General features: G+C 29.8%; 3 protein-coding genes across 3 annotated transcripts; 1 reads left to right on the top strand and 2 right to left on the bottom strand.

The window, feature by feature from the left end:
* Window positions 1–537: 537 nt before the first annotated feature.
* Window positions 538–1,159, bottom strand: LOC126552229 (uncharacterized). Its single transcript, XM_050206926.1, has one exon. It carries the CDS (start codon window positions 1,105–1,107, stop codon window positions 616–618), a length of 492 nt encoding a protein of 163 aa, XP_050062883.1. The 5' UTR covers window positions 1,108–1,159; the 3' UTR covers window positions 538–615.
* Window positions 1,160–2,913: 1,754 nt separating this feature from the next.
* LOC126552246 (uncharacterized) lies at window positions 2,914–4,564 on the bottom strand. Its single transcript, XM_050206948.1, has one exon. It carries the CDS (start codon window positions 4,513–4,515, stop codon window positions 2,914–2,916), a length of 1,602 nt encoding a protein of 533 aa, XP_050062905.1. The 5' UTR covers window positions 4,516–4,564.
* Window positions 4,565–9,650: 5,086 nt separating this feature from the next.
* LOC126552245 (KRAB-A domain-containing protein 2-like) lies at window positions 9,651–10,766 on the top strand. The gene is made up of 5 exons (XM_050206947.1): window positions 9,651–9,679; window positions 9,736–9,860; window positions 10,008–10,187; window positions 10,239–10,415; window positions 10,555–10,766. The coding sequence occupies exons 1-5, from the start codon at window positions 9,651–9,653 to the stop codon at window positions 10,764–10,766; spliced, it is 723 nt and encodes a 240-aa protein (XP_050062904.1).
* Window positions 10,767–23,217: the final 12,451 nt, after the last annotated feature.

The following is a 23,217-nucleotide window of genomic DNA, read 5'->3' as shown; positions in this document are numbered from 1 at the left end:
AAGATGCAAAAAGTCGAAGTGTAACAGTTGGTTGCAACGGCTGCATCACGGTTTGTCTCCGGATTATGGTGATGTGGATTATGAAGAAATACATAAAATATTAGAATCGATCAAATTCGAAAGAATTTACGTTAAAGTTTTGCAAAAACAACGGTTAATCATCGACCTTATGTCGCACGCCACCGTCTACGACTTGGAACTCTTCGAATGTCCTCGGATTTGTTCATTGATTAGACAATCACTACCATGCTGTAGTTTTCATAAAGATTTCAATCCATTAAAATGTACATTGAATAAAGCATTTGCCTTAAAAAAATGGTATATTGATAATTTAAGATTATAATTTTTTTTTTCATTATGTATATATTATATTTTACATTATATATATATACAGTTTACATATAGTTTAAATTATATTTTTACATTATATACAGTTTTTTTTTTTTTTTATAATTGATATACATTATATACTGTTTTAATGACGCACAAATAATAAATCAATTATAATGAAGACTTCATGATTGTGTGTTAGTTAAATGCTCCTCTTCTTGACTGCAACATAGATATAATTAGATTATTATTATATAAAGAATGATAATATCTATTTATCTCAACTCACTCTAAACTGTAATGTCCATGAGCCAAGGTATTAATTTGGTTTTCTAGGACTATCCTCTTATCGTCCGATCGGTTTAAAGCTAATTTAACTGTTGAAATTGATTTCATCTGATGTTTAAAAGATCTTAGTGATATGTTTACTCGAAACGGTGTATACTGTTTTGTTGAAGGCGTGTGACCTGTAGATTTAAACAACTCGAATTGTTTTATAGCTATGCCTCTACCAGTATCACTATCAACCGTTGTGCCGTTGAAAAATAAACATTGTTTATGATCTGCTAAACTCATATGATTTTTAACGACATGACCTCTGACACCTTTCGCTTTAATTTTTTCTACACCCGATAGATTATATGCATATGATTTAGATCGTAGTGCAACAAACTCTGTGATAGCTTTTCCATTCGCTTCGTCAGTGAAAGTCCCAGGTAATTTCTTCCTGTCGATACAATAGCATGGATGATTGATCGGTAAGTTTGAAGTATCCATACGATTTAAAAGATCAGGGTTATTCAACAAATCAGCGTAGAAATCAGATGTCTTTATATAATATATCAATGAATCTGAAAAAAAAAAAAAAAAAAAAAATTTATTTATTATTAGTTAATAAACATTTATGCAATATATGTATATAATATGTACCTGTATCCGTATACATCAGTTGAATATTTGAACTATAACTTTTAACCATAGAGTTATAATGAAAATCATAAATTAATGTCTTTGATATATCCAAAATCGCCTCCCTACGTATATTGGTTTATCAAATTTCAATTCATCTATATCCAAATGTATTACCGCTAGGTTTTCGTTATAAATTGTAATGTCCTTAAACGTATTTCGGTTAATTAACTTAGAACACGTTTTTTTCATCCGAAACGAGTTTCATTTTTAATCTATTTCTTACATTTTCCATAGTCTTCCCTGTAAAGTTAAGACAAATTTAAGAAAAAGGTATGATAAAAAAAAAAAAAAAAAAAAAAACACATACCAAATACTGCATTGTTCATTAATTTAAAAAAATCTCTCTCAAAATCATTTAATGCGTTCATTCTCATTTTAGTATTCAACTCAATATATTTTTGAAGCCATGGTGATTGATTAAATTTTAAACTCGATGCACCTAAACAAAAAAAATTAATTCAAACAATTTTTATAATAAATAACTGTAAACAATTATTACCTTTTCCATATTAATCCCGCTTTGAGAGCTTGTTTCAATGCCATATAATGAACAACATATTTTTTTTATGTTGTAAATTGGCAATGAGTTTTTTTTATTTTTGATCCAGGGGAACCATCCTCTCTGGAAGATACGGTAACTCGTTATGCTCGTCATGCAACGATTGAGGATATAATATGTCAACTTCTAACGAGAATCCAATGTTTGATTTTTCGTTTGAACTTTCCAACAATTTTAAAATATTTTCAACATCTAGATTGCCCTCATACCATGAAAATCCGTCCTTTGGCATATATTTACTCATAGCCCAACCGTAGCTAAAAAAAAAAAAAAAAAAACAATGTTGTAACAATGTTTTATGTAAAAAAAAAAAAAAAAAAACAGTACAAACAGATTTGTTGCGTCCAGGTATGCAATCCACGAATCTGGCTTTGTGGAGTCATAATCGGGAACCTTGTTGTTGTTCGCCTGAGCATATCGCATACTTGCTTGTGTGAGACCCCCTCGAATTGCGGCTTCAGTCATTAATAATTGATCATAATCCGACAAAAGTTCTAACTGTACTTCAGTTATCTTCAAACAACAGTCAAACGACATCCCAGGTGCAGTATAATAGTAATTAGGATCCAAACCATACGTAACCAAACATAAGTCTCGAAAGTTTTCGAAAACATCGCAGAGAAGCATCACATCAACTTTGATATACAAGTCACTGTATTCACCAAGGGTTTTTAAATTAAAGTGTTCCCATACCCGTATTGCATGTTCATAATCTGCATCGTCAATATGCGATTCGTGTAATGTACTGTAAAAGTGTTCTTTTGATGGTAGTGCCGTTTCACTTAATTTCTCCCAACTATCCGTATACTCATAACAATATACACCTTTCCTGGTTACCAGTTCAATATCATTATTATTAAACACTCTTCTGGTATCTCTAAATTTTAATGTATCTCCTTTAGCTAAATTATTTACCAGTTTCTCCAAACTAGTTGACATAAAACGAAAAGTGTCAACAAAACGAATTTGAAAAGTATTTGATATGTATTTTGTAAAGGATATTAATTTCTCTTCGGGATTTGGTATAACGGTAATCGATTTTGTATTAAAACCTAGCTGCGTGACAATAAAATGTGAATCATAACCGGAACGAAACTAGGCTTTTCCATTAATAAATTACATTTACTGCATACAGTCCCTCTGTACTTTCCAGTCAAATGATCATGATCTTTAACAGCATTATTTTGAGTTTTGATAAATTTCGATTTACATAATGGACATGATCCTTGAGCGACGACATTTTGATGATTTTTTTTATTTTCATCAGTCATTACAATCGGCACATTGACGTTAAATATTTTTTCTATTTTAAGGGCAACTTTAACAATTTCTTCCATAAATTTCTTTGCAACATCACCTCTGTTAAAACTCGAATCTCCTCTGAACACAACTGGTCCCATCTCTATATCATATTTGTCTAACAATTCTTTTGGTATATCATCACTCGGCTTGACATAATAGCAATAACTCATGACATCATGATGGTGAATAATGTTTGTATTATTTGAATCATTATTACTATTTTTTTCTAATATTGATTCAAAGTCTGCATAAATTGAAAATGGATGTTTGCGTGTACGTTCCCAATTTTCAAACTTCATGTACGTATTAGGACGTGGTAATAATGGTATTAGTGGCTTATTTTTATTACAATTTAATTTGTGGTTATTAAGGCGTTGTTCTGCGGTAACCCCGCAACGGTTAACACCAAAGTAGGTCTTAAAACACCGTTTACATAATGACATAGCGTGTCCGTTTTTTGTTAGTTGCGCTCCGATTAACTTTGCTAAATTTGTTATACGACAATAATGCTGTTTTCCCGTCCCATCGCCAAATAATAATAAATCATGATGATCATCAAGTTCTTCCTCGCATACTTTTACTGGATAAACTATAGTTTGTTCAGGTTTTGTTGTGGTATAATTTATTCTTTTTGAATTTTTTTTTTTTACGTTATTTTTATATTTGAGCTCTCCGTTTTTTAAACTATATATATTAACTGAAACTTTATTTGTTTTTTCAAATTTTACAACATCGTTTAATGAAGCCGGGAAATTTACATTTTTAAAATTATACCTGTTCTCTACTTCAACATAATTAGATCCTATTCTTTCAGCATGAACAGGATTTACTAGTTTGGCTAAAATGCTATATTTAAAGCATTTTTCGTCAAAGTTTAAAACGTTAATTGTTGCCTTTTTCCTCTCTATAAATGCCGGAAGTGGTATATAAGACGAACCTCCTAATGGTTTATATACATTTACGTTTAATATAATACCGTCTATACTCTCTAATGAAAAGCCACTGCCCTTAAGTTCCATATCTTCTTGTTCTTGTAAGATCTCAATAAAATCTGATTCTAAAACATTGTTGACATCGTCTGATTGAAATAATGATCTTGATCTTGTTTTAAATGCTCTATTTTCTTTCGTATCTGTATTAGGTATAATATATGTGGCCTCTAATTTAATATTATACTTTACAGGAGAGTTTTTAATTGAATTGATTAGTATAGCATATATCTCTGGCTTTGAATTGTCTAAAAAATCTCTAACTTTTTTAATACAATCAGGGTTTTTTTTAAAATATTCTTTGCACAATCCGTCAAACGCTGACTTTGTTTCAACAAATGTCGATGATGTAATCGTTTCCATACGTTTCTTTTTAGCGACTCCATTTGAATTTTCGTTATGTACACGTTTACCTAAATAATTTATAAGTTTTATAAAAAAAAGATCTATTCATATTATATATGTATATGTACTTTGTTTTGAACATTCAGCTTGTTTATTCTCGACTAAAATATTTGGGGCTATTTCAATCATTTCATCATTATCAGCTAAAAAAAAAAAATAAATAAAATCAATATATATTTATGATATTATATAAATATATAATACTTTTGCATAATCCATTATATTCCGCTTTATCTAATACATCAATACAATAACGATCATTGTCGTCTTCAAATGTAATATTGTTATTGCCTAAAAAAAAAAAAAAAAAAAAAAAATAAATAAATTGGTGATTCAAGATATACATATTTAATATAACATACTTTTACACATTTCATTATGTTCGACCTTATCCAACACATCAATACAATAACCATCACTACTGTCTTCATACATTAAATTATCATCAAACGCGTTGTTATCACCTATAATAAAATTTTTAATTAAACACGATATATTTACTATATAAATACATACTTTCACGCAATCCACTTTTTGCAACCGTATCCAATACTGCTACACCATCGATATCTATAAAAGTGATATCATAATATATAAAATATAATACATAGATGTATATAATTCTTACTTGCAGTTGCCGCTGTACGTGTAACTGGATGTGCATTACTGTTTAACAAACCTAAAATGGAACAATATTTTATTATTTCAAACTCGAATTAAATGCGTTATATTTTTTTATACTACAAGCATGTACGTATAGTTGTATATACTAAACCCCTTAAAACGCACAGATTGCATTGATTATCAAACAAGTAATCGGATACCGTATATTAAGTAAAAAAAAAAAAAGATTATCATCCGTTGATGACGACTGTCACGGTACACCGGTCAAATAATGTAAACAAAACTGACAGCTACATGTTCATCGGATCCGCGGTATTGAATATATCATGTACGTACTAATCTTATCTTTGTATAATGATAAAAACAATAATTTTCATCTATAGAATCCTAATATTCTATTGTATGACTATGAAATTTACTCACCATGAATACTTTTCTCATGTCTTCTGAGAGCGTCCTTTCTGCAAAATAAATTGCCACAAATAATACACTTAAATTGCTCAATTTTATTATGCCGCTTTAAATGCCTGGTTAAAATGTCTTTCCGCGAAAAAGTATGTTCACACTGTTCGCACTTAAACATTTTGAATATGAACAAAATATACAGATAAAGAGATAGCTAACCTGAGACAATGACTGTCAAATCGTTACTACCGCATTTAACAATGATCAAGCCAAATAATAATAATTTTTGTACACATTTCAAAATTCAACGTTTCCAAGATTTTTGCTTAAATGCTGTCTTAGCAATTTTATACCCCCCTCGTATGACGATGTAATTTCTTTCTCTTAAACATGATACCTAAGCTATAGTGCACTGTTAGTGCATTTCTGAACGCTCTTGCTTAAAACAATTATTTTATCTTTTTTAAAAATCGTTTTATCATTTCTTTTTTCAAATGTCGTACAACAACAGCAAAGAATCTACCATCAATACACAGGACATTTCAACAGGATTTATTGATTTTATAGCAAATGGCGAGTTGGATATAATGGTCAGTTTAATTACGTATATATCATATTATATATATATATATATATAATTAAAAAAAAAATAAATAAATTTTGTAGCTATCAAATACACCAAGACGGGTTTATTACAGTAATTTATTCAGCCCAGAAGAAAATATTTCAGTAGATGAAGTTAGTATGTCACTATGTCATAATATTGTTTAATATTGTAGCACTTACCTTACCGACGTTATATTATGCTGTTATAGACTAGGAACGATGTTAACCATATATCTGAAGATTGTGTTCATCAACACCGAACAATTGGTATGTTCATTTTATTATTGTTTTATTCATTTTGTATAAAAATATTTACTATTATAGATAAACCAAATCAAGTCGACTTTTGGGGCGGTGAAGAAACCAACGATGTATGTCTTGAAGCAATAGAAAAATATATTTGGGGCGAAGACTTTGTAGAAGATGACAAAATGCTGTTAGAAGTTTGTATTGAATATTGTACCTAATATATACTTGTATAATAAAAATTCATAATAATTAAAAAAAAAAACTATCGACATTGTTTATTGATCTATTTACATAATATCTATTTACATTATTAAAAATCTTCATCAGATGATACTTCAGGTGAATATATTTCAGACATTTCTTCGTCGTTTTCGTCACTACTATAACTAATATTTTTAATGTTAGAAAATAACAATATTATTCATTATAATATTAAACTTACATTATTTCATCTATCATCCTGAAAACTTCATTCAAATCCGTTGGTGGAGGTCTAACTTGTGGTAATAGTTGTATATTAAAACTAAACAACAAATATGGTAAATAATAATAATGATTATTCAAATTACAATAAACTTACGGCATAAATAAAAATGGTATATCAAATTCATTTTCTGAATTACGTCGTTCGAATCCCAGAGTATTAATAAAACAATAAAAAAACATCGCTGTTAAGGAATACATTGTAAATAACTCGTGTACCTTTTTTTGTAAAAACGTATGTGCATACTGATTTAATAAGGTAATGTATCATTATTTTAATTCATATTGAAATGGAAGGGATTTTAAGTATGGGAAATGCTGGATAACAAAAAAAAAAAAAAAAATTATGTATATATATATAAGTGGTAACGGTAATGCTTAATAAACAATTCCATGCAGAATCTTTGACCACCCTGTTGCATATATATAAATTATAAAGGTAATATATGTGTGTTTAGTGTGCTCGTAGTGTATATAGTACATACGTATAATTATGGATCAGAGGTGTTGTAGTGTTGTGACGACTGCACGATCTTTGGTTGGGGAGTAGTGGTGGTACGGGTGGCGGTACCTTGGGCGAGTGGTAGGTCGCGGGGGTGGCGGTGGCGGTGGCGGTGGCAGACGATCTATGGCTGAGCGGTGTGTAGAGGGGGTGGCGGTGGCGGTGGCCTGATCTATGGCTGAGCGGTGTGTAGAGGGGGTGGCGGTGGCGGTGGCGGTGGTGGCGGTGGCGGTGGCGGTGGCGGTGGCGGTGGCGGTGGCGGTGGCGGTCCCAGGATCGGCAAATGTATACTACTAATAATATTAACGATTTTTCATACCTAATTTTAATATATTTTACATGTATATATTATAAGCTTACTATGCTCTCGTCTACGGGGATTGAACTATCAGAATAATGATTAGACATTAGCATTCTTAACGCCCTAAATTCTAGATTAATTTGCTGTGATAAAGTCCTTGCACGTATAGCCCAATTCATCATTCTTTCGATAGACGTATGTGTCACCAAGTATTCTTGATAAATTACCCTTATAGTTGGCGCATTTATCGGTGCAATCACATGATTTGTTTCAATCATCACACTATATAAAATAACAAATTAAAAAATAAATTATAAATAAAAATGATATAGCTTACTCTTCCTGAAACACTTCACCGTGGATTGCGATGAGCTCAGCTCGTGAAAGTAGGGTATCTTCCTCAGATTCTCATTTCCATATTGGATTAAGAAAATAATAACAGATATATAAGAAAAATAAGTTAATCATATTTTTATTTAAACTAACTGATAGAAATAAAGTGAAAAATGTAACACAACAATACTTGTAAAGACTGTAGATAAAATAATCACGAGAAATAATAAATATAAAAAAATATTTTATGTAAACGTAATGTCAATTAAAATATTTGTTTCGCTATAAACGTATCTGAATAAATCTAATAGTATACTGTGTTGGTAAAAATAATTTGTATTGTGTTTTATAACACGTCTGGTTTAAAACTCAAGTGATTTTAAAAATATAACCCACCTAAAGATTTATACACAATGGTTGCTTAGTGAAACCTTTGAAGAATAGATGATGACATACTGAGAATTGTATGTTAGTCGGAGAAACATACGAAATTGAAATTAAAAAATGGTGAATGTACAATAATATGGTGCATCTACAATAATATGATAAGCGTAATTGATAACTTGATAACCACGGCGGCGGTGTAAAAATACATCACACACGTAGTGGATCGAGTGGTATGGGTCATACGGAACATACGTCACACACGTAGTTGGCGGAGGGGTCTCCGGGGTTAGTAAGGATCAGCGGGTCAGCAAGGATCATGGGGCCATTGGGATATGTTTCAGAATCCCCCATTTTATACTACTAATATATTATTAATATATGATCTGATAAATTTATAGTTGTGTTATTAAGTAATGTTGCAAATATGTAACTTAATGTATATATATGTTACGGGCAAAGTATACAATTTGGGCATTTTACACAATGCCCGGGCATTTTATACATTGTCCGGACATTTTATACAATGCCCTTCGTATATTGGGCAATATAGAAAACGGATGAAATGATTTAACGAATAATGATAAATCGTAAAACATGGCTAAAATAAAGTCAAATTATCATTTAAAAATTATTATCTGTCACTAGGTAGTTTGTTAGTAAGTTCTTATCGTATTTTTACAATGGGGATGTCCGCTTGTCCACATATTATACGTGTGTACGTGACATAATATATTACCTATAACTATATTTACTAATTTATAAGTTAAATTATATGTAGTTGTAGTGCTTATCATGGAGTGCCACAATCGGCCTTTTAACTATTCTCAAAAATAAACTATTTAGTAACAGCGAATCGTTTGTACGTTATAGTGCAGGTTAATTGATTCAGTGCGTAACTATTGTTTCGAATATGGAAAAGTTTAATAAAGATTTAAACAATTTGTTAAAAAAAAAGGTTCAAATACTTTATTTTTTACCAAATTGAAATATGATCAATTAATATTACATATAAATCAATTAAAGAACAATTCAAAGAAAAAGGAACCGATAATGATTATAATCTTTTAAAAAAATATGATGTGTTAAAAGTTGCTGATATTAACAAGTTAATTGTACCAGTATCTGACAACAATGAAATTAAATATTATGTACATAATGAAGAGTTATTTGATGTTATACATAATATTCATTTATCGATTGGACATGGTGGACGAAACAGGATGGAACACGAGGTAAATACAAAATATAAAAATATTACTAGAGATATGATTATGCTCTACTTAAATAGTTGCGAATCGTGTAAAAAAAAAGGAAGCACAGCCAAGAAAGGATTGGTGGTGCAACCAATCATATCTACTGAGATGAATTCTCGCTGTCAGATAGACCTAATTGATATGCAAGCACAATCCGATGGTGAGTATAAGTTTATACTGGTTTACCAAGACCACCTCACAAAATATATACTACTTCGACCGTTAAAACACAAACGTGCCGAAGAAGTCGCTTACGTATTATTAGACATTTTCACTACTTTCGGAGCATCATCAATTTTACAATCAGACAACGGTCGAGAATTTGCAAATCAGGTTGTAACTGAAATATGTGCAATGTGGCCAGAACTTAAAATAGTTCATGGTAAACCTCGTCACTCACAAAGTCAAGGTTCAGTCGAACGAGCTAACCAGGACATTGAAAATATTCTTGCTACTTGGTTGCAAGACAACCGTACTAAAAAATGGAGTGAGGGGTTAAAATTTGTTCAGTTTATGAAAAATCGTTCATTGCATTCAGGAATAAAATGTTCACCTTATGAAGCTATGTTTGGTACAAAAGCTAAAATTGGATTAAAAAGTACACTTCTGCCAATAAATATTATTAGTAATTTAAGAACTCAAGAAGACCTCGAAAAAGCTCTGAATTCTATTTCTACTGTATCAAACAGTAATAACGACATCGAAAACAAAGAAGGTACCTATATCTACTTATATAGTAAAAATATAATAATAATACCTTTTAATTATATTTTTAGATTTTTAGATTCAGTTTTTGAGTAATATTTATGTTATATAATTAAATAAAATTAATCAATGTATTTATTTTATTTTAGCTGTACCTTTAAGAATAAAAGCTATTCGTGAAAATAGAACCGAATCACTTAAAAATTTGAAAGTTCAAGCTATAAAAATGATGCAAGCTTCTGAAAATCGTTTTTGTCAGTTTGTTGAAGTTGGTCAGTCAGTAACGGTTAAAATTCCAGACGTAGATAGGGCCCGTAGTGATTTTAGAAACATTATTGGAGTTATTCTTTTAGGTACTTAAAAATATTTTACTTATATTATTAATATTCCAGGTAAAATTATAAAAATATGTTTATTCTGTTTTTACATTTAACAATAATATGTACGAAATTGGGACCAAGGAAGGCCGCCTTTCAACTCTTTACAGTAGAAACCAATTTGTAATTTGCAAAAAGAAATTTTTGGAAGTCGATGATGTGCAAATGAAATTATACAAATTAATTATAATTACTAAATACAATTAAATTGTATACCTGAATTTCCACTTGATTACCACTGGAATTACCATCTGGTATCTCGGGGTTATATTATGTTTTAATACGATTAATTCTTAATTTATAGATTATTATGCGAATTGAAATAGCGAAAAGTATAGAAAATACATAAATTATTATTACATAAAATTCAATTCTTAATATTAATAGAGGTTCTGAGGAAACGTGTGGAAGTTTACTAATGTCAGATGCTATGTTTGCTAAATGGTTAAGATCTTTAATAAAACTGTTGTTCGTAATGTTCTGAGGTAAAATATTCTTAACGGACTCTTCCAAAAGTTTAAATAAGTTATTTTTATTATTTTATGGTATAATATCAAACTGGGTATTCTTAACTGGTCGATTGGTTGTAAATAGTATAGAATTTCCTATATGGATTTTACATAAAGGGGATAAGCTCAGTCTTTCTACACCTGCATTTTCGATTTTAGATGTTAGTGAAGAATTTTGACAGGTTATGGTTCCTATTTCCAGTTGGCTATAATATATCTAAGAGTTAGTTCGGGACAATTTATGCCAGATGGGCGTATTTAGGGATATGAACTTTATCTTGCAATTGTTTGAGCTTGATTGGTGATTTGTGATTAGTGAAATAATACATAACTCGGATCCTGCACTGTGGTGGATTTGTTGAATGTCCTTACATATTTTGTAGTGCGTTGCTTGTATATATTTTTCCCATTGCTCTAGTCTTAACGTTAGGAAACATTTATTGTCTCGGCTAAATCCTACTTAGTCTGTTTCTGGATCAATTAGTATTATCATATTTGCATGGTATCGTATCGGTTATGGTATTTTACGATACATGGTATACTCATCGCTGGAAATTAAAGGAATTTCCATAACGTATATTAAATAATTATCTTTATGAATTATGGTGATTTCTGATATTCTGTAGAACTTTATTAAAGTTTCATCGTAATTTCCAATGGAAGAGCTTTTCCGATGGGTATGTTCATTTTAATTTCTAATTATCCTCTGTGTAGTTTCTTTGTGGTGAACATACTAGTGTGTGATTTTCCGTCTACTGCTGCATTTAACACTGCTACGAGATTCTGGGTTTCATCTGCATACTTGTTCAATATTACTTCAAATATAAGGACTTGTTCTAATATTTTGTTTTTAAATTCCAGTTTATTAATATTCGTAATACTATTATTTGTTTGTTGTTGTATAAATCGAAGATTTTCCTCTAGCTTTTGTTGTTGCTTTTCAATCTGTTGTGTAGTGTGGTTTATTTCTGTTTGTGATATTCTTGTTTCCTCTGATTTTAGGTTGAGGCTGCTAGCTTTGGTCCTATTTAACTCTATTATTTGTTTATTATGAATTCGATATCGATTTTTGAACACGTCCCATGTAGAACGTTGGACAAAACATGTCTCAATCCTCGGCGAATCCTGTTTTCCTCTGTCCGTTCATAACCAATGGCTAACATCAAACTATGATGATTTGCTTCAATTTCCTTTAAGTAGGGTAAGGTTGCTCGAGAAAACTGTTGTATGAATAGTTCACAAGTGTTAGAGATTTCCACGCTTCAGAAGTTTTCTGTCATTTTCTCACAAATGTGCATAGTCGCTTCATAATATTTTATTATCAAAGCGTACTTCGAAATTATTGTATCGAGGTCAAGATAAGTTACCAAATTCCAGCTGAGATGCGATAATCTAACTTCTCCATATGACTCATAATACGCTCCATGATTGATTTCGAAAGATGTTACATTTAATATTGACATGAATGGTCTGTTGAACTCGATCGTTTCGAGATTCTTGATTTAAGGTTCTGTAGATCGTAGAATGATCAGGATGATTCTGAAACTTGTGATAATCTCTTTCATGAAATTTCTTAAATGGGTTTTTATGTAGTTTGACTAGTTTATTGTTTTTAAGTATTGTTAGGTTTGGTGAGTCTAGATGAGAATCTATCACAGTATATGGTCCTAGCCATTTTGAAGCTAGTTGTTTCCCTTTGTTTTGTTTTTCTTGCATCATTAATTTGTCACCAGGGTTTATTTTCAAGGATTTATGCGTTTGGTCGTAACGATTTTTGATTCAATCTTGCTGGTTTGTAATTGTGTCTTAGCTAGTTGACAATAATCATTGTAATTGTATTGAGGTTCTTGGGTCCTAGTAAAGGAGTTTGGAACCGTGAGTTTGTTTCCATAGACTAGTTCATAAGGTTGGGAATTCGTAGCAGAATGGACAATAGAGTTATGGTAGAACATAGCGAATGGTACATGTGCGTCCCAATTTTGAGGATCTTTATTTGCAAAACTACGCAAGTATTCACCTAATGTTCTGTGGCTCCCTTCCAATGAAACATTGCTCTGTGGTCGATATGGGCTCGTAGAAGTCTGTTTAATCTTCAGTTGATTACATACTTCTTTAAAGACTGCTCAAGAATTCAGTTCCGCAAACTGAGTCGAGTGTCTGCGGAAGTCCATGTAGACATACGAATTGAGTAACGAAGTAATGTGCCACGGTATTTGCTTCGTGATTGTACATGGTGACTGCCCATGGGAATTTTGACAAGTCATCCTGTAATGTTAGGATAAAAGAATTTCTGTTAATTGACTTAGATAATGGACCAACAATGTCCGTGAATATTTTTTCAAAAGGACGAGATGCAGTGGTTGTTACCACTATTGGTTCCTTATTTGTTCGGTTAGTTGTCTTGTTAAATTGACAAACTATACACGATAGAACCTAGTCTTTGATCATCCGTCTCATCCCTTTCCACTGATATTGTTGAAATATTCGTTGATAAGTACGGGTAATGCCTTGGTGTTCTCCCATGAGATTTTCGTGGAATTTTTTTATTATTTGCAGTTGTTCTTCTGGTGTCGGCTAAATAAATTATTTACCACTCTTATAAAAAATTATGTTATTATTTTAGCAGCAGATAATATATTATACTCACCGAATTTTTTTTTGGAAGTTGACCTTTTTAATGAATATAACTGTTTTGTTTTCCAGTTAAACATATTTTTTGATTTTAACGATTCTTTTATTTAGATTTGTAGATTAGCCGATTATTACGGGGTGTTTCTATTAGGATTACAATCGCATAAATTGTGAGAAACCATGTATAGGGCGACTAATTATTTTAATCAACATTTTTTGAGTCCCATTAGACATATAGAATAATAATAAGTAGGGCGCGGATTTTTATGTAAATACATATGTTTATTGAATACAAATATCTTCATTCTGATTAAAAATAAACACGTTTCAAAACATTCTGAATAAAATGACACTTTTTTATGTTACATATTTTCACATATTTGAATGTAAATACATATTTTTAAATATCTTACTAATAAGTATATATTTTGCAAATATTTCATATTTTATAAAAAAAGGTACTTTTTAAATTTCCAGAAATGTTAAAAATAACTATAATTCTATTGGGAATTTTGTTTTATCGGTTTTTCGACGTCGCGCGTCGTAACTCGAAATAAAATATAAGATAATATTGATTGCGATTTCTGATGTCGTTATAATATCGGTTAGTTTTCTGTTGTGCTGTTCGGCGTGTATATCGTTTATTTGTCCATATGTGTTTTACGTTGTGAGTTTATATTCGTTACATTTGAATTTTGTGCGTGTATAACACTATATAAAAATATGCCGAAAATTCCTTTAACAAAAAAAGGAAAAGTAGCTCAATACCTTTTAGAATTCCCTAATGAAACTTTTAAGAGTGATGGACACGTGTTACTTTGTGTGGCTTGTGGACAATCTGTGTCTTGTTTACAACGTTCTTTAATAACTCAGCATATCAATACAACAAAGCATAAAGAAAATAAAGTGAGGAAAATTCAATTCACTCAGAATTTCATCACTTCTTCAGCATCCTCAAATAGTAAGTCAAATTTCAATACCGATTTATGTCGAGCATTAATCAAGGCTGATATCCCACTTACTAAATTAAAAAATCCAACTTTTAAAATGTTCTTGGAAAAGTACACTGGGCAAGCTGTTCCCGAAGAAAGCACTATTCGAAAAAATTACGTTGAAATTATTTATAATGAAACGCTTTCTAAAATTCGAGATATCATTGGCAATGGTCCTATTTGGGTTTCAGTTGATGAAACTACAGATGTCGATGGTCGCTATATCGCCAATTGTATAGTTGGAAAATTAAATTCCGAACCTTCCAAACCAATTGTTTTAAGCTGTGGTGAGCTAACTAAGTGCAATCATCAAACAATCGCTAGATTTTTTAATGATGCGATGGGTTTATTATGGCCACAAGGTATACATCACGAAAATGTTTTATTGTTCTTATCGGATGGTGCGCCATATATGGTAAAAGCTGGAAAGGTTCTAACTACTTTTATCCGAAAATGTTACATTTAACATGTTTAGCACACGGATTTCATCGTGTTGCTGAAACAGTTAGAGCACAGTTTCCACTAGTTGATTCATTAATTGCTACCATAAAAAAAGTATTTCTTAAAGCTCCTAGTAGAGTACTAAAATTGAAGGAGTTATATCCTAATTTATGCAATCCTCCTGAGCCAATCATTACTCGGTGGGGTACGTGGTTAGCAGCAGTTAAATACTATTCAAACAATTTCGAAAAAATTAAAGACGTAATTTCAAATCTTGATTCGGATAATTCAATTTCTATTGCAAAAGCAAAAGATATTATGCAAAATAACGAGCTAAAAAGTAATTTAGCATATATTTTAGCAAATTTTTGTTTTTTGGTTGAAGTCATAAAAAAATTAGAAACATCAAATCTCACAATAATTGAAAGCCTAGCAATAGTAGAAAATGCAGCAAATACACTAAATGAAGTCCAAGGAGAATCTGGAGTGATAATAAAAAATAAATTAAACGATGTACTAGCTAAAAATGTTGGTTTACAAAATATAAAAACTATTAGAAATATTCTTCTAAATACAAATGAAAACCCATCAATGAATATTGAATTTACACCATCTGATATATCAAATATGAAATATGCCCCATTAACCTCAGTTGATGTGGAACGCTCTTTCAGCCGATACAAATCAATTTTAAGACCTAACCGCCGCACATTTAAATTTGAAAATCTACAAATGTACGTTGTTTCAAACTGTTTCGAAGGCGACTGTAATGAAGATGAATAAATTAAATTTAAAAAAAATATATGTTATATAGCAGAATTTTATATCTATATTACTTTTTTTAAATGATTCAAAATTAATTAAAAATACACATTTTTTGTTGTTAAATATTTAATGATTTTTAATACATATTTTTGCAAAAATAACAACATAAATATTTACATATTTTGACTTTTTTATTACATAAAAATCCGCGCCCTAATAATAAGTATATGCGCTTTTAATACTAAAAAGAGCGGGTGTGGATGTCACTCTGCTATGCAGAAGTGAGTTACCCTGACACCTCAAAGTCAATATTTCGACTTAAAAACTGTTTGTTATTAAGTTATTTAATATGTAAAAATTTCTAACCAAAAAAAAAAAACAATTTCGTTATCACACCGTTGCCCCAGTATATTGTGATTTAATTAATTAAAATATCTAAGTCTACAAATTAATTACCTACGGCTTTATTATTGACATAATTTATTTATTTTTCTTCATTTAATATGGCTTTAATATGGCTTTATTGTTTATTATCAGGGATTAGGATTTGTATGCAATAAAAAATTGTAATTTTAAAAGATACACACAAAAAAAAGTACATTTATTTCAACAAATACATCAGTGTGACTAGCTGATACTATACGAATAATTGAGATTAAAAATTAAAAATGATTTATTTTTCGCGTTCATTAATTATTCTTTTAATAATAAAATTTATAATTTTCAATAAATTGTAGAAATATGTGTTTTATATGCTACTGCCTACTACCACATGTTAACATATTTTTTTAAATTTTCAAATATAAGTGATCAGCGAACGTACATAGTGTCTTTACGTACCATAAGAGCCTGTTCATTAGTAAACATAGAAAACCGACAACAGTAATTTACGGCTTTGATACATTAATGCACTCTACCTTTTTACCTGTAAAAAAATACAATAAGATTGGACTCCAGTGCCGCAACTACCGGGGGCGCTAGGGGTGCAAGAAACCTCCGGGCCCTAGGTCCCAAATTAATTCATAATAACAGGTCTGTGGATTGTAGCCTAACTATTTAGAATTTTTTTTTAAAAATATTATTATGGTTACAACTTATTGCACCTATGTGGCTATGTCTCACCAGAATGAATAATTTTTAGACTATTCATAATAGGAGCATTATTATTCAATAATGCTAATAATAACAATTCTGTGTAAAGTGTATTTAGAAATTAAATTACTTATATAATTTATATAAATTATTAGATTAAAAGAAAAGGAATTACTTAAAAAAGCAGGAACTAAGCAAAACAAAAAAATTATTTTATGTCAATATCTAATATTTTAGATTCTGAACGAAGTGATAAATGTATTGATTTTGATTTTTCAATGATGTGTTTTTTTTGTTTTTATATCTACGAATAGCATAACTAGTTAAATGATGCTTCAATTTCAAACTTCGGGAATAGTTTCAGATGGCAAAGTGAATATTCATGGTACATTATGGAGGTTGAAAGTAAACATTTTCCGACAAAATCGAGAAAAACAAAAAAAAAGTAACGGAAAAATGGTAATTTTTTCGCAAAACCAGTTTTCGATCAAATTGGTTTTTTATATGGTTGTAACTCAAACACTAAACACTGTCAATACTTGAAATTTTCACAAAATGTTTTTATTAGTGTTATCTATGTGCAGTTAAATTTCTCAAATTTATACATTTCATAATATTTTGAACTATTCATAGATAGTCTATTTTATACTTTATAGACAACTGAAATTTTTGATTTTTCTAAGTATTTCCTTTTTTTTTTTCTTGAAGTGTTGGTAAAGAAGTTTTGGACAACCAAAAAACATTGAAAATTTGACTAGTTATTTAAATTGACATTTTCTTCACATGATTTAATTTTCAAAATATTTTGCTTATTTCAATGCTATTTGTAGGCATCAATTATTTTATTAGCTTTTGATGTTAACAAAAATTCATCAAAATCATGAATATTTACAAATTATTTTGTACCTGGGTGTAATTAGTTAAATTCTCTGTAAAAGTAGGTAAAAGTTGAAAATTTAGTACAAGATTTTCCATAAGTTTGGCTAGCAATAATTCTAAAAAAACTTACATTTTGGTGTATTCAGACTATTAAAACATAAATCACTTTTTTCACTAACCAATGGAAATTATATCCAATGCTGTCAAATCATCTACGTTCAGAATCGTTTTTCGTATATAATAATATCTATCACTGGATTCAAATTTAATACATTCATTTTAGGGTACCTACTATACAGCAGAACGCACTTTTTATAAATAATATTTTTCATAATAATTTGATGGAGTGTTTGAACCTCAAATAATTTCCGATTTAGATATGACCTTATTCAAAAAAAAAAAAAATAATAAAATATCACAACCAACAATTTGTTAAATTTGTAATAAATTACCTTAGTTAAATTATACATACTCTTGATAACACTTATACTTATACATTCTAATAAAACAAATTACCAAAGTTCAAATGTAAATAGTTATAAGAAAACATGAATAAATATTAAATCATGTTGTATACAAATTACAGTTATTCACTCATTGTTTAAATTGCATAATTTATTTATTATGTCATTCATCCACACAAATATCATTTAAAAATAAGGTATATTAACATCCCTTAATAATTTGCCATTTGAAGAATACCGGTGGTTATTAACAAAAGTCAATAATGAAGATTATTGCACTTCACCTCCAGTGAAACCTGCGCCAGAAGATGTGATTTTATATCACAATATAGGTAAGCCAATGGATTGGAAAAGTGACCAGTTTCATTGGCCTGAATATGGTAGGAAACAAATTCCTAAAGCTGATCCATATCTCCAATATATATGTATATTACAAATCTTTTGTTGACGATAAGAAATTCACAAGAATGACATATTCATTATTGAGCGATGGTAAATTTCCTTCTACGACCATTGTTCATTATTTTGGATCTAGTGATGGTATCATTGATACACATCATGAGAACATAAATCTTAAACCTGGAAATGAGAGAATTTTCGACCACATGTTATGACAGCTCAAATCTCAACTTCAGTATTAAAAAGATAATTTAGTTTGCCCGCCATAGGAGCAAGTGACACTAGTTGATGCTCACCTAGCTCTGGGACCAGTAATGGCACAGTTCAAACAGTGCTTCCAGATATAACATTATTTTATTGTTAGAATAATTTATATATATATATATATATATATATATATATATGTAGGATTCTGGCTAAAAAAGAAATTAAATTCAGAGCAAAGTGATGAAATAATTTATAAAAATAATATCTGGAACTTACTAGACAAGTGTAAGACAAGTGATAGTGAAGCAGAGAGATTGCTTTGAAGCAATTTTTAACTGAACAGTAAATAAAAATTCTTATTAAGGTAACAAATGTATATGTATAGAAATGGGACAATGAAATAATTATGAAATCATTAAAAATTCGTTTTGCAGTTGGTGTTCATGGATTTCAATTTTTAAGAGAAATGAATTTTCCAATACCATGTTATAGCACCATGTTGATGACTACACGGTCTTACATTAGAATTTGGATTGTTTGAATCAATGTTAAAACCTTTAAGCTATAAAGTACAACAGTTAGAGAAAGAAGACAAATTCTATGTTCTCTCATTTGATGAAATAGAAATTAGCCGTGAAGAATTATATAATAAAAACCGAGGTAAACGATATGGAAAGATTACTCTTGGTAATGTTAATAAACCAGGAAATAAACTTTTATTAGTGTTGCTAGGTAGTGTAAAGAATAATTGGAAACAAGTAATTGGTGCTCATATTACAGATGGGGCTCTTGCTTCTGAATTAACAATACAGTGCTGGTTTGAAAGTTGTTTCATTAGCTTCTGATAAGGGAAATGAAAATAGATCACTATGGAAAAATTAAGCTGTAAAAATTCAAAAAACTGGTATTAGACAGATTTTTTCACTTATGATGATAATAATATATTTACTATGCGAGAAGTATGCCATTTGATTCAAAATTTAAAAAGTACTGCATTAAGGAATTAAGGAACCCAATAAATTTACCAAAAGAATACTGTGAATCAAAAGGTCTACCTACAGAATATGTTCACTGTAAGTTTGTGGCAGACTTGTAGAATATTGAACAGTGAAAGAATTCAAATAGAGATAAAGAACTTTGCTTACTGCATCTATTAAAACGAGAAGTGATACATCCAAATACTTTTCAAAAAATGCATATTGAGGCAGCAGTACAATTTTTCTCTTTGAAAACTGCAGCTGCAGTGGAAACTGCTAACAACTATGAATTTTTACCTAAAGGTGCATTAACAACTGCTTATTTTATTAGATAAATCGATGAGTGGTTTTCATTAACATCTATCAAATTACGGAAAACATCAATAACCAAAAGAAACAAGGAACAAGGAAAAAAAATTTGATTTCCTTCAGAAATTGATTGGAATAGTTGAACAGACTGAGTTTGGATTAAATGGACGAAAACCTTTGAATGTTGGTCTCATTATGTCTTCATTATCTATTATTGAAACAGATGAGTTATTGTTTTGTAATGGATTTGATTTTATACTGTGCCATCGTTTCACCCAAGATGCGGTTGAAAATATTTTTTCACAAATGCGTCGTAAGGCAGGGAAAACACTAAATGCAATTCAATCTGTCAGAGCATTCAAAATTATACTGTAGATGTCACAGTATGTTTCTGCTTTAAAACAAAGCAATTACATGAACGGCAATGATGAATTTTTATTAAATTATTTTTAAAAAGTTCCTGAAAACTTCAATAGTACTTCTATCGATATACTACAGTCCACTTTTAATGCTAAACTAGTAGAACCAATAAATTATTTAGATAATATTTCAGATGCATTAAAAATGTTCCCTTAATATGATATGAATATTGTATATCATTTGGCTGGCAGTACCACAAATGCAATATTAAAAGTATCATGTGATAAGTGTTGTACGTTCATGTACAACACCATAGACACTGAATATTTTCCTCAATAATACAAGTTTTACACAAAATCATTAGACAAAAGAGGATTAAAAGAACCTTGTGCTAATAATACTGTACTTTTAATGTTTAATAGTGAATTGATCTATAGGAAATACAAAAATTACTTTTTACATAATTCAAATTATAATATTATAGATGAAATGAGTAATAACATAAAGATTAATTATACACTCTGTGAAAAAAGTTGCAATGTCAAACATAAGCTTATAAAACATTATTTTACTATAATTGCCGGGGCACACTATTTACACGCCACGTCTTAACATAGCTTTACATACCACGCCGTGGTTAACACACTTTGCACGTTAATTTTTGTCAGTCAGTACCATTTTTTTTATCAAAAGAAGTAAGATCAACTTTGTGACTGCATTGTGGATTCTTCGTCAAGTTCATTTAACAGTGATTGTGACACGACCTGGTTGACGGCAGTAGTTGTTGCAGGTTTGTCGCGACAGTTGACCTAGTAATAATAAGAAAAAAACAAACGTCGGGTGATATCTACCTTAGTGGTAGGTTTATGACGCACGGGGCGTGATTACCACAAAAAAAAATAATAAAGGCAACACAAAACAAAATGTGCGATCAAAAAAAAAAAAAATATGGCGGTTGCGTCGTAAGAAAAAGTCGTGCAGAACGGTCAGTTGTCCGTTAACATGTTAAACGGACTATCTTACTTAGAATAGACTAAATAATCCAAAACTTTGAATTCTTTTTTCGAAACTATTTTTGATTCTGGATTTATTTTATTGTTTAATTAAGTACATTACTAATGTGAAAGAAGTGTCTTATTGTCCGGGTGGGCAATGCCTAACATATTATTTAATATATGTCAAGTTCGAATCCGAATTATGTCATTTAATTTTTTGTGTTTATTCATTTACTTTTCACTACAAATGTATAATTAAGCATATTATTTATTATTATATTATTATAAAATATTAAAAAATCTTTATCGACTTTTATTTATTTACTTATTCAACCTAAATTAACCTTGACTTAGTTTAATGGACAATTTTAGTATCCTACCATTACAATTTATTTTAGTTTATATTTATTTTTTATTAGGTATTATTTTAATTTAGTTACCATCACATATAATATTTTGAATTTTTTATATTATAGACTATGAACTTGTACACTATCAATAAGATGGGTACAGCTGCATACATTGTTAATAATATTGTTTTTACATATTTTTACCTATAGAAGCAGTTATATATTGAGTCCAAACTGAAACTTTTTTTAATTTTAATTACTAATATAATATGTATAATATAAATAATAGAATATATTAATAATATATATTATATTATACTAAATTATGTATTTTATTATCTAAATTGAAACTTTATTTATTTGGATTAATAATACATAATAATATATTATATATTAATAAATTAATAACACATATAAATATTGAACATAGGGGCCAGTCTCGAGTAGCATCCGTAAAATAAATTAGTTTTACGTACCCTAGCTAAATCCGGGATCTATTGGCCAGGGTCGAGTAGCATCCGTAAATACGCAGCCAGGATGTATACTTAGTACTTTCAAATAAATCAATTAAATAAATTCGCACCACCTGCTTAATGTATTCACTAATAGCTCTGATTATATTCTGACAGCTTAAATTTCCCGTCATTAAGATATTTATTTAATTAACAAATATCCTAAGGATGTCGCAGACTCTTAATAATGTTTTAATAGTTTAACTAGTAGTTCTTTTGTGATTATCGCGTAGGTACTTATATATATCACTGAGTATAGCTGAATTGGTTTAGTCTGCTCCGATACATTTATCGACCTCGTTCGCTCGCTCTGACTTTAACAAATTTCTAGTGTTGTAAAATGTTTACAAGTGTTTAAGCATTTTATTATTTTTCTTTTCGTTTTCATTTGAAAAGGTGTACGCATTACTGCTAAAATCTAGAATTTACCAGTCGTTCAGTGTTTCTACAGCCTTATACCTCTTCGCACCACAACTGCTAAACTGTTTAAGTGTTCTTCATTAAATATATACTTTTTAAATCATGGCCGGTTCAATCGCTAACATGAAAAAAC

This window comes from Aphis gossypii, chromosome X, assembly GCF_020184175.1.
Source record: "Aphis gossypii isolate Hap1 chromosome X, ASM2018417v2, whole genome shotgun sequence".
In the NCBI taxonomy this organism is placed as follows: domain Eukaryota; kingdom Metazoa; phylum Arthropoda; class Insecta; order Hemiptera; family Aphididae; genus Aphis; species Aphis gossypii.
The sequence above is the reverse complement of the archived record's forward strand: the minus strand, read 5'-3'. Positions and strand labels throughout refer to the sequence as shown.